We start from the raw sequence: 11,377 nt of genomic DNA on the forward strand, positions 1-11,377 counted from the left end.
GAGCTCAAGTTTACCTTTAAACTCGAGTTCAGAAACTCAAACTCAAATTAATGAACAATATTTTTTCTATTCTTAAAAATGCTATAACTTTTTCGTTTTAATTCTGATTGAGATGATTTTTTTTCTATGCGTTGACAATGAAAAGACGAATAAAACCCGACCCATATACCCTGTTAAAATTTTTCATCAGCATTGAGTTTTTATTAAAATACTAAATATAAATTCAAGTTTTGACTCACTCAAACACAAACTCAAAAAGATTCTTATCTCAAACCATAACTCAAATGTACACAACCAAACACAAACTCAAGTTACAAGTTCAACTCAAGTTATAACTCAAATTCAACTCAAGAATTATACTTAAGTTAAACTCCAAAAGAATAAGTCCATATTCTCTTACAATTTTTCTTTTTGAGAATCCATTGTTATAATATTAGCAGTTCATAGCAAACCCCTTGGATAACTAGGATTATTTAAAGACAAAATTAGTGTGCCTTAGATGACATTGAATTATTCAATCTGGCAGTCTATAATAAGAGAAACATAAAACATAGTTATGGACCCACAATAATTTATTGAACAAGATTATTTTCATTGCAGACAGATTTTTGGTCAAATTGTTGTGAGAGTGTACAAGGAAAGTAGAGCCAAAGCAATATGGCAATCAACAACATGTTAAATCCTTAAAAGAAAGAAAGAAAGGAAAAAATACTCGTTGTGAACTGTGAAGGAAAAGGAAATCCAAGCTTAGATTTAAACGTGATGGTAGCGACATATGTCATGTTATAGTCGTGAATCCCATGTATTCTTAAGCATGAATCACATGAATACCCAATAAAGACAAAGTAATTATTTTTATATAATTGTTTTCTTTTTATAAAATCTCAATTCTGTTGCAATTGGATTTCTTTACTTTTTTGTGCCTTTTTTTTTTTTCCTCTTATAATTATCAGGTTATGGTGATGGCAAAAAAATTGAACAAAAATTCATGTTTTATAAAAAAAAAAATTACCGTAAGAAAAGAAATTTTAAACTACGGTTTAAACTTACAAACACACGACATTTCAAATATGTAAATATATAACATTTTAAACTTTTGACAAAGGAAAGAACTGTAAATTTAGGTCGGATCAAATAGACCGGTTTGATTCTAACATCCGGATCAAGACGGGCCAAGATTTCAAATTTAAAAATTTATTTGGGCCGGGTTGGCCCAAACACTTTCTTTTTAAATATTTTTTAAAAAATTTGAAGAAAAAAATATAAAATTTTATCTTAAGAGTGTAGAGTTTAAATTTTTACTCATTATTATTAATTAATACCATTTTATTAATATAATTATTAATAAAAAATAATGAGTAAAAATTATGACTCAAGATATTTGTATTCTTTTTTTTTTTTTTTCAAAAAATACATTATTAAGGAGACGTTTAGTTCATGGATTAGAACCATGAAATTAGAATTATTTTCGATTTACGTGCATTTTTTGTGAGAAAAAATACTGTAACGAATCATGATTCGAATCAGTGGACGAATCCCCAAACTAAATAACCTCTAAAATTCGGATCGGATCGGGCCAAAATTCCCATTCTGACCGTCTGGCTACAAGCTTCGACCAGGGAACCTAAAAATGACGTCGTGGAGAGCACGCTCTCTCTCTCTCCCTCTCTCTAAAGGCGGATCGGTTTTGGGTTCAACCCGATTTTTGACGCTCTGATTCGCTACCCGCGCGCAGCCACACATTGGCGGGCGGGTTCAACTTCTGCCCATTCAGTAGCGGCGAAGTCAGAAATCAGAATAGAGAGAGAGAGAGAGAGAAACACACGAAACTCAAGTCAAACCAAAATTAGTGTTCCCTTTGACCCCCTGTATTGACGGAGCTCTGAAATCCTGAACTAAACTCTTCTTCTTCGCTTCCAGTTTCACAAGCTAAAAATCCTCTTTCAGTAGAGAGAGAAAGAAGAGAGAGAAAGAAGAGAGAGATGGGGTGGAGAGAGACGGTGAGAAATGCAGAGGAGTTAGTGGAGGAGGCGATGAAAGGGAACGACGCCTCACACGACGCAGCCCACGTGTGGAGGGTCAGAGATCTCGCTCTCTCTCTCGCTCGCGACGAGGGTCTCTCCTCCAACCCACAGTCCATGGAAATCGTAATTACTTTACACCCACCCTTTTTTCCTCTTAAATTAATCACTTTCTAGTTATGAATTAATTTATCTTTTTTACTTGGTGTTGATTCCCATCGTTCAATTTTCAATTTTTGGCTGATTGCTTTATTGGGCCTGCCCTGAATAATTTTTTTTTTTAAGGGAAATAGTAAAAAATAAGACAATATGAAAAGTTTAAAAAAATATATAGGTCAATTTTTAGTTAAGAAAATAGTAGAAAATATGTCAATATGAAAAATTTAAGAAAATATATAAATTAATTTTTAATTATAAAAATTAATAGGTCATAACTTGTCAAGTTATGATTCATAACCAGATAAGTTATGAATAAACTTGTCAAGTTATGGTTCATAGCCAGACAAGTTATAGACAATTATGGATAATAACTTGTCAAGTTATGATTCATAACTAGACTAGTTATAGACGAAAATTGTAATTTGGCATATTTATTAACTTATGTAAACTATTGGCCTATTAATTTTAATTCATCTCAAGTCTTGGCCTATTTCCCTCTTTCTCCCTTTTTAGTTATAGAAATTAATAGGCCATAACTTGTCAAATTATGATTCATAACCAGATAAGTTATGGATAAACTTGTCAAGTTATGGTTCATAGCCATACAAATTATGGACAATTATAGACAATAACTTGTCAAGTTATGGTTCATAACCAGACTAGTTATGGACGAAAACAGTAATTTGACATATTTATTAACTTATGTAAATTATTAGCCTATTAATTTTAATTCATCTCAAGTCTTGGCATATTTCCATCTTTCTCCCATTTTTTAATCATTCTCATAGGGTGATCATTCGTATGCGTGTTGATTTTGATCATTTTTTTTTTAAATTTACAGTTAATATGAACACGATTTGTGGCACGAAATTTTTTAAAAACGGTAACACGAACACGACACGACCATTTTATGGGTTGACACGACAAGACACGAAAATAACCCGTGACACAAAATTAATCCGTAAACCTAAATTTGACACGAAAATTATATACTTTTATTTAATTTTTTACATATTAGAAATAACTTAAAATTCATAACACACTAAAATACAATAATATTTATTAAAATTAAGAAAATAATAATATAAGATTTTGAGTATAACTATCATGATTTCACAAATTCATAATAAAATTAAAAATATGTAATGAAAAATATATGTATTTTTTAGTTTTTTACGAGTTTCGTGTCGTGTTCGGATTAGGCGGGTCCAACTCGAAATTGACTCGTGTTTTTCGTGTCAATTTCGGGTCGATCCAATTCTGACTCGAACCTCTTTTTTCTCAACCTTAACCCGTAAAATTTGTGTCATTTTCGAATCGTGTTGTTATATCATGACCCATATTACCGGCCCTACATTTTCAAATCCTCCGTTTGAAAACTTAAATAAAAAAGTAAATTCACGGAGAGAAAATATATAGTAAAAAAAATTTGATTTAAATTTTTATGAGACACAGTAAAAATTTAAGATATAATTGGAATTAGCGAAACTAATTGGGTTTTTTATTTTGATAAATTACTCCTTAAAAAAATAGTATATTTATATAGTGCCCCTAAACCAATAACGGGTGTTAAGATTTAGACTGAAGTACCATCGTAAACCTTACGCCAGCTCATTTAAAAAAGAGTAAAATTTCGATCAAAGCACGTTATTGAGGTCATTTCCGCCTAAATTATAATATCATTTATCAATTTGGTCTCTTTACGGTATTTCATTGAATTCATGGATGATTTACCACGACTAAGTCAATGTTGCCAATGCAGCCATTTCCTCTTTTCCTTTCTTTAATGCTTGTGGTGGGATTCGTAGCACTTTTTGATGCCATATTTAGCACCTAGCATTCGTAATTGGTCCCAAATGAATGGACTTTCAATTCGATTTTCTATTATATTTTTATGCTAATAGATTATTTTTTCCTTTTTTTTATCTTGAACTTTGTTCTCAGTGCTATTTGCATATTTCTAAATTTTAGTCTGTCTGTTTGACAGGTTGAGCTTGCTGCTCTTCTGCATGATATTGGTTTGTTGTCCAACTTTCTCCTACTTGCTTAGACTCGTACAAACTACAAACGAACACAATTTGCTCCCTCTGTCACTATGGGACATCCAACTCTTTCTTCTCAAACTGTTTTGCCCCATTTAGTTCACTGTTTCAAATTGTTTTGATTTAAACTGTGTGGTTTAAATTGCAATTCAATTTGACGTTTGGATGTGCAGTTAGAGTGTATGTTTGAACATAGAATAAAATCTAAATTTGTATTTGGATAGGTCTGCAAAGCAGACTTAATGGGAGGATTTTTACTATTCAAAAATGGTTGAACCCTCTAAAAAGAGGGGGAGGTAAACTCTAAATTGGGCAGGTCAACTCAGTTTGAACTGTCCAAACAGTTTGGATTAGTGACTGGCCAAACACTAATTTGAGCTGTACTCACCATTCGAACTAAGTTAAATTGTTGAAAAAAAAAAACGGCGGCTTTGTCGTTTTGGATAAAAGTGGTTGTTATTGGGTAGCATATTTATAAAATGTGGATTTTCAAGGCAGGCTGCATTATCCCAATATTGTTTCTCGATATACAACCATGAAAGACAGAACTCAAAATGTTCTTCTTGATGTGTTTGCAAGGTTGTTGTTTCCCTTTTCCCATAATAATCAAATAATCTATTTTCCTTTTTAGTGCTTCATCTTGGGCTTTGTTACATCCTAACTAAATAGTATTTGTATACATTTTAAAAATATGCATACCAAAAGGCATATAATTTGGTGTCTTATATATTATGGAATCTAGTATCTATTACTCATTTTAGTTCTTCTGTGATCATTGCAGGTGACTACAAATACGTGAGGTTTGTGTTTATTCTCTTGGTTAATTGTAGGAAATGATTCATATTTGTGTCAGAATTTCTTAATTACGAACTGCACGTATTGTGCCTCAAGTCTGCATTGCGGTTTGTTCTTTTTATGCATCCAAATCCCCTCACATGCATAATGCGACTAGATTATTTATCTCATTTTCTTCTACTGGTTCTGGGCTCCTGAATGCTTAGATTATGTTTAGTTATATATATATATATATATGCACTACTCATCTATATCTAGATACTCTCCACTTTACTTAATTGTCATTGTTAAAAATATTCTGCTCGGTTCTTTGTATATGAATCATAAGATTCTAGGTTTAGCATCCTAGTTGTGAGTGGCTGTCCCTTTTCTCCTTACTGCTCACGTCTCTTTAATTCATTTTTAGCCTTTGTTTCTTCCATTTACACTTCTTTCTTGTGATGATTCTGAGCCACCACTTTGACATGTAGAGATCCATCCGAGGAGAGAATTGTTGAGAACTTTCTAGAAGAAGAGGGAATTGAGGAGGAGAAGAAAACTAAAATCCTCGGGATCATTAAGGGCATGGGTGAGTTGTTTGAAGGCTCTTATTTGTGAGTTGTGAGTCTTGTGACCATGTATTATTTCTCAGTTTGCCACATTATTTTTTTCTGCCTTATTTTACTGTCATTTGTCCTGTAGAATCTATATCTGCTGTAGAAGTCTTGAAACATTCTCTGTCTTTGTCTCTTTCATCAAAATATATATGCACTTTGTAATCGTTTTTTAATGTACTTTTCAATTTTCAGGTTTCAAAGATGAACTTGCAGGGCGTGCGAATGGTGAAACGTCTCTAGAATTCAGGGTTGTACAGGATGCTGATCGCCTTGATGCAATTGGTGCTATTGGTAATACGCAAATTCAATCATGTCATCGATTTAAAACCATTAGATTTAATATGCAACCCCGGTATTCAGAGAGTCAATGACAAACCAAAATCAGTTCTCCACTCCAAGTTGTATGCTATGGCGTTTCCCAATGAAGCTGTGCAAGTTCAGTAGTTCTTGGACTATATATTTGTTTTCTAACTATAATTTCTGTGCTCATGTTCTATTACACAAACCATAAAAGTTGTCTCTCTGTTACAGGAATTGCTCGTTGCTTTACTTTCGGCGGAAGCAGGAACCGGTTGCTACATGATCCTAACATTCAGCCGCGATCAGACTTGTCCAAGGAACAGTACATGGAAAAGGATGAGCAAACTACTGTAAACCACTTCCACGAGAAGCTCCTTAAGCTTAAGGATATGATGAAAACGAAGGTAAAAGAAAGTGTTGAAGTGAGATCGAACTGTCGCATTATCTGCCCGGTCTTGCCCAGTTCCCTTCGCTGTGTTTCACTTCCATAATGCACCCTTTGTGTTTAATGTTCATTCAAGTTTGCATGTGTGCTTTGTGAATCTATGTAATCATAATTCTCACAAATCACCTAAATGACTTTATAAGAATTGCTTTATAGGCTGGAAGGAGCAGGGCTGATAGAAGGCACAAGTTCATGGAGGAGTTTCTTAAAGAGTTCTATGAAGAATGGGAGGGAAAAGCTTGAAAAAGACTGCTTCTTTGTTATGGGATATGCAAAGTACAATATATAATATGCATGTATACCAAGGAGGAATTGCTTTTGGCTAATTGAACATCTAACTATTCTAGTGTGTGGAATTTGCCAATTGAGGCTAGCTGAATTGGTATTTAGTAGGTGTGCGAGTTGTTTTCAATATATTGTCATGGATTCATGCTATTCGAGACTCGAGAGAGTAGTATTTATCTACTATTATTACTGTTGTTTTAAAAAAAAAATGGTCTCGTGTGGAATTGTGGTTGCAATGAGACCATAGATTCATCTAGATATCCAAAATAAGAAGGCCTGAGAAGCCTTTTTAAAATCTCTCTCTCTCTCTATATATACATATATATATATATATATATATGTATTTTGTTATTGTCGTTTACCAACTTGAACCAACCATCTCCCATATCCCCACAAAGTTGCTGACCAGTATCCACATAATTGGTTGTGGTTTTGTCTAATAAGGTTCTGCAAGTTTTTTAAATTTGCATGGCTTTTCATTCCCATAGTATGTCGTTGTTAGTTGATCCGCCAACCAACATGGTTACATGTTTTGTTTTTTGTTTCCTTCGATAAAACCTAGGTTAGGTTTACTTCTCAGTCACTGAATAGAATAGAATAACACATTAAGATTGGTTTAGTTTTCTTTCCGTTTCCTTGAAGTTTCCAAAAGGTCAGTTTGACTACAAATATATGAGAACAAAACGTTACTGCAGGGGACGAATCTGAGACAAACAAAGAAACAATCATTCCATTCAACTAAAAAATAATTTTCCAAATCACAACCTCAAAAGCGACATATCTAGATATCATGAAATCAATAAAGAAATCACTTATGAACAATCCAATCCAGAACTCCCTTATTTAAAATCCAACCTCCTTACATTACACTACACTTACTGAATCCACATCCATTGTAGATAGATATAGTACTACACCTCTATCTATAACCAAATGAAATGAAAAAAAAAAAAAAAGCAAAAAAGAGAAGCCTTATTAATACTGATACATGCTGTATGCTTTTAGTATTTTGGGCAAACTATAACTTAGATTTTGAAGTACTTTTGGAGCTCAGACTCCTCACGCCTAAAGAGTTTCACCTTCAATCCATGCCTCATGTACATGGTCAAGGCCATCTTAGGCACAACAGGGTGATTCTTCACTACCTTGACACGGTAACGGTAGATGATGGAGGCCGCGGCGAATTTCATTTGGTAGTAGGCGAAGTCCTTGCCTAAGCACAGACGAGGACCGCCATTGAAGGCGGTGAATTTGTAGGCGGATTCGCTCATGTACTTGCCGTCTCGGAGCCACCTCTCCGGTTTGTAATCCCGGCAGTCCTTTCCCCATATGGCCTCCATTCTTCCCATGGTGTATATTGCATATATCACTTTTGTTCCCCTCTTCAGTTCTGTTCCATCTGGGAATTTGTCATCCTCCACCACCTAAAACATAATAATGTTTTTAGATATTGAATTATGGTTATGATTTAATTTTCTTGCTTAAAGAATAGGATTTTAATAGTGGAATTGATACGTTTATTAATTGTATTACAAAGGATAATAAAAAATCCACCATTTTAATAGTTAATTACTATATATAAGCTACACTTAATAATATTCTAGCAAAAAAACTTATAGAAAGATAGAGGACAAAACCTATTATTATCATGTCATCACTCTAAACAGGAACAAATCTGTCCACTATCTTCCAGCCATCAAAAATAGATATATAGTTTGATAAAAAAAAAAAAATTGTAATTAGAATTTTCTCGTTTCGAAATTAATGTAATACTGTAGTTAGGTGAACTGGAATTTGACCTAATAATTACATTACGTTACACTTTATAATACAAGCATTTGGAATTTATGAGCTCTTTTTAACTATAGATAGACAGAAAATTATACAAATGCACCAATTAACAAGCTTCATACATAATGAGGAGAAGAATAAATGACATTCATGTGAGTACGTAAATGAAATATCAAGAAAACTTCTAGCAAAATCTCTCTCTCTCTCTGTTTTTTTTTTTTTTTTCCGACGATCTTCTATCTCTTCGTTAATCATGAAAAATAAATACACTTCAAATCATTAAACAATTCAGGGGCTGTTATTTTGTCATTTTTGAGTTGGTGACTTGAGTGTAGATTTTGAGTTGAGTTTGAGTTATAACTTGAGTTGAAGTTGTAACTTGAGTTTGTGTTTGGTTGTGTACATTTGAGTTATGGTTTGAGATAAGAATTTTTTTGAGTTTGTGTTTGAGTGAGTCAAAACTTGAGTTTGTATTTAGATAGTATTTTAATAAAAACTCAATACTGATGGAAAATTTTAATAGGGTATATGGGTGAGGTTTTATTCGTCTTTTCGTTGTCAACGCATAGAAAAAAAAATCATCTCAATCAGAATTAAAACGAAAAAGTTATAGTATTTTTAAGAATAGAAAAAATATTGTTTATTAATTTGAGTTCAAGTTTCTGAACTCGAGTTGAAGGAGAAATTTGAACTCAAGTTTTAATCCAAAACTTAAATTTAAACTTAAAAAAACATGAATTTAAATAAAATTATAACTCGAGTAATTTTTTTTAAATTTTTTACTCAAATTTTGGGCTGCGGAACAGCCCCTCATATTTCAAAGCACGGGCAATAATTTTCATTAAAACAATAAAAGAAAACCTTGTCAAAAGCAACAGAACCAAAAAAAAAAAAAAAAAAGTTTTTTCACTAATTAAAAAAAAGAGCAAAAAAAAAAAAAAAAAGAGAGATTTTTTTAAAAAAGAAATTTTCTTTTTACCTCCTTATGATCGACCGGCACCGAAGGGTACAACCTAAGAGCCTCCGAAATAGCAGCCTGCAAATACTCCATCTTCTTGATCTCGCCAGCTCTAAAAACCAGCCCATTTTCACTTACCACTTCTCCTTTCTTCTTATTCTTCACTTCTTCTCTTTCAGCCAATATTCTGCACAATTCTTCTAGAATCTTCCCCTCAACCTCCGGATTCCGATCAAGCAGCCAAAAGAACCAGCTCAACGCCACCGAAGAAGTGTCCCTCCCAGCCAATATAAAGTTCACGCATATATCCCTCAAAAACTTGTCCGAAAATCTCTCTCCTTTCTCATCCTTTAACCCCATAAACACCGTCAACAAGTCCAACCTCTTCTTCGCACTTTCTCCTTCGTTGTCGCCGCCGTCGCCGCTCTGCGCCGACAGCTCTCTCTTCCTCGTCCGAATAACGTTGTCCGCGAACTCATCAACTTCTCTAATGGATTGCCTCAAATTCCTTTCCATTCCTACGTTAAAGTACCTCATAGCCTTCCACACGCACGTCGGCGTCACGAAGCGCAGCACCGTCGCCTCCGTCGCGTCCTCGAAGGCACGGGCGAAGGGAATCTGAGGTAGCCCCTGGCGCAAGCAACCGGGGTCGACCCCGAAAGCCATCATGCAGACGTTGTCGAACGTTAGTCGTAAGAGGACGTCTTGGAGGTCAAGTGTGACAAAGTGTTTGATGGAGTCCTCTAGGACAGGCAAGAGTCTGGCGTGGACTAGCTCAACCAAGGTTTCGGTTGTTAGGGTTCGGAACCTCGCCGAGTGGAACTCGATGCTTGCGGTTTTTCTCTGCCGCTGCCACGTCTCGTCGTCGGCGCTGAAAATGCCGTCGCCGAGGAGGTCCCGGACGTTGTCGCTGAAGTAGGAGCCTTTAGGGAAGTTAGGGAATTTGGTCTTGAGGAGGTGCTCGACGTTACGAGGATCGGCGGTGACGACGCAGTTTAGGCTGCTGAGCCAGGGGCCTTTGAAGCGGAACGTGCCGTTTTGGGAGCGGATGACGTCGGTGATCCAGTCATAGACGTTGTTGGTTTGGAGGGCGGAAGCCAAAGAAGGCAACATTCCGAGGACTGGCCAGACGGGCAGGCCTTGTTTCCTCTTTTGGCGGAGGGCGTGTATGGCTATGAAGACAAAGATAGCCAACAAAATCTCGAACGCTTGGACGTGAGGGAAGAGCTGTCCGCCATCCCCCGCCGCCACTGTGGAGGCGAAGAGGGAGGAGAGATTGGTGTTTGGAAGGTTCTTCATCGTCATGTTGTTGTTGTTCATGTTGGTGGTGGTGGTGATCACGGTTTTTGAATTAGAGCAAGTAGAGATATTGTTGAAATGCATGGGAGAATATATTAGTTATAGAGAGAGTTAGTTAGGATAGGGCATGTGAGTTATGTGGGGTGTTATTATTGGTGGTGCCCTGGTGCTAGTTTGTTTTCTTGGCGTGCATGTTTTGCAAAGAGGCCGTTTTAATTTGGTGAGCTGAAAAGTTGTGGTGTTATGGACAACTTGGCTTAGTTGCTTATAAATTTTGTTTTGTTTTGTTTTGTTTTTAGACGTGAATGGCCTTAAATGGACTTTCTTGGTTGAAGGGTTTTGTGGGTTTTTGCGTACTTTGGGAATGATTTGCTTGGGACCAAATGGATAGTGAGTAATTGAGTCTCAAATTTGGAATAAGAAAACGTTGTCACCTTTTGTAAGGACTATATACTAAAAGAGAAACGAGAAGTGGGTGCGGCGGATAACCTAAAAGGCAACTATTTTCTACAGGTTTGATAGTTTTCCAAAGTTTCCAATGTTGCCTTATATACAAATAGTGTGATCACCATTAATTAACTAAATTTAAATTACTTTTTGTTATTTTATTTTATTATTATTTTATTTTTTTGCTAAACGGCCATGTTATTTTGGTTAAACACGAAATTAAGTTGGAAAATACATGG

General features: G+C 35.1%; 2 protein-coding genes across 2 annotated transcripts; one reads left to right on the forward strand and one right to left on the reverse strand.

The window, feature by feature from the left end:
- Nucleotides 1-1,606: 1,606 nt before the first annotated feature.
- LOC21401078 (uncharacterized protein YpgQ) lies at nucleotides 1,607-6,793 on the forward strand. The gene is made up of 7 exons (XM_010095781.2): nucleotides 1,607-2,147; nucleotides 4,168-4,198; nucleotides 5,004-5,022; nucleotides 5,488-5,585; nucleotides 5,806-5,904; nucleotides 6,145-6,317; nucleotides 6,515-6,793. The coding sequence occupies exons 1-7, from the start codon at nucleotides 1,983-1,985 to the stop codon at nucleotides 6,599-6,601; spliced, it is 672 nt and encodes a 223-aa protein (XP_010094083.1). The 5' UTR covers nucleotides 1,607-1,982; the 3' UTR covers nucleotides 6,602-6,793.
- Nucleotides 6,794-7,547: 754 nt separating this feature from the next.
- LOC21401079 (cytochrome P450 86B1) lies at nucleotides 7,548-10,701 on the reverse strand. The gene is made up of 2 exons (XM_010095782.2): nucleotides 9,414-10,701; nucleotides 7,548-8,067 (listed from the first exon to the last, which is right to left on the reverse strand). The coding sequence occupies exons 1-2, from the start codon at nucleotides 10,695-10,697 to the stop codon at nucleotides 7,669-7,671; spliced, it is 1,683 nt and encodes a 560-aa protein (XP_010094084.2). The 5' UTR covers nucleotides 10,698-10,701; the 3' UTR covers nucleotides 7,548-7,668.
- Between the last annotated feature and the right edge of the window lie 676 nt (nucleotides 10,702-11,377).

The sequence above is a fragment of the Morus notabilis genome, unplaced genomic scaffold, assembly GCF_000414095.1.
Source record: "Morus notabilis unplaced genomic scaffold, ASM41409v2 Scaffold235, whole genome shotgun sequence".
Classification (NCBI taxonomy): Eukaryota; Viridiplantae; Streptophyta; class Magnoliopsida; order Rosales; family Moraceae; genus Morus; species Morus notabilis.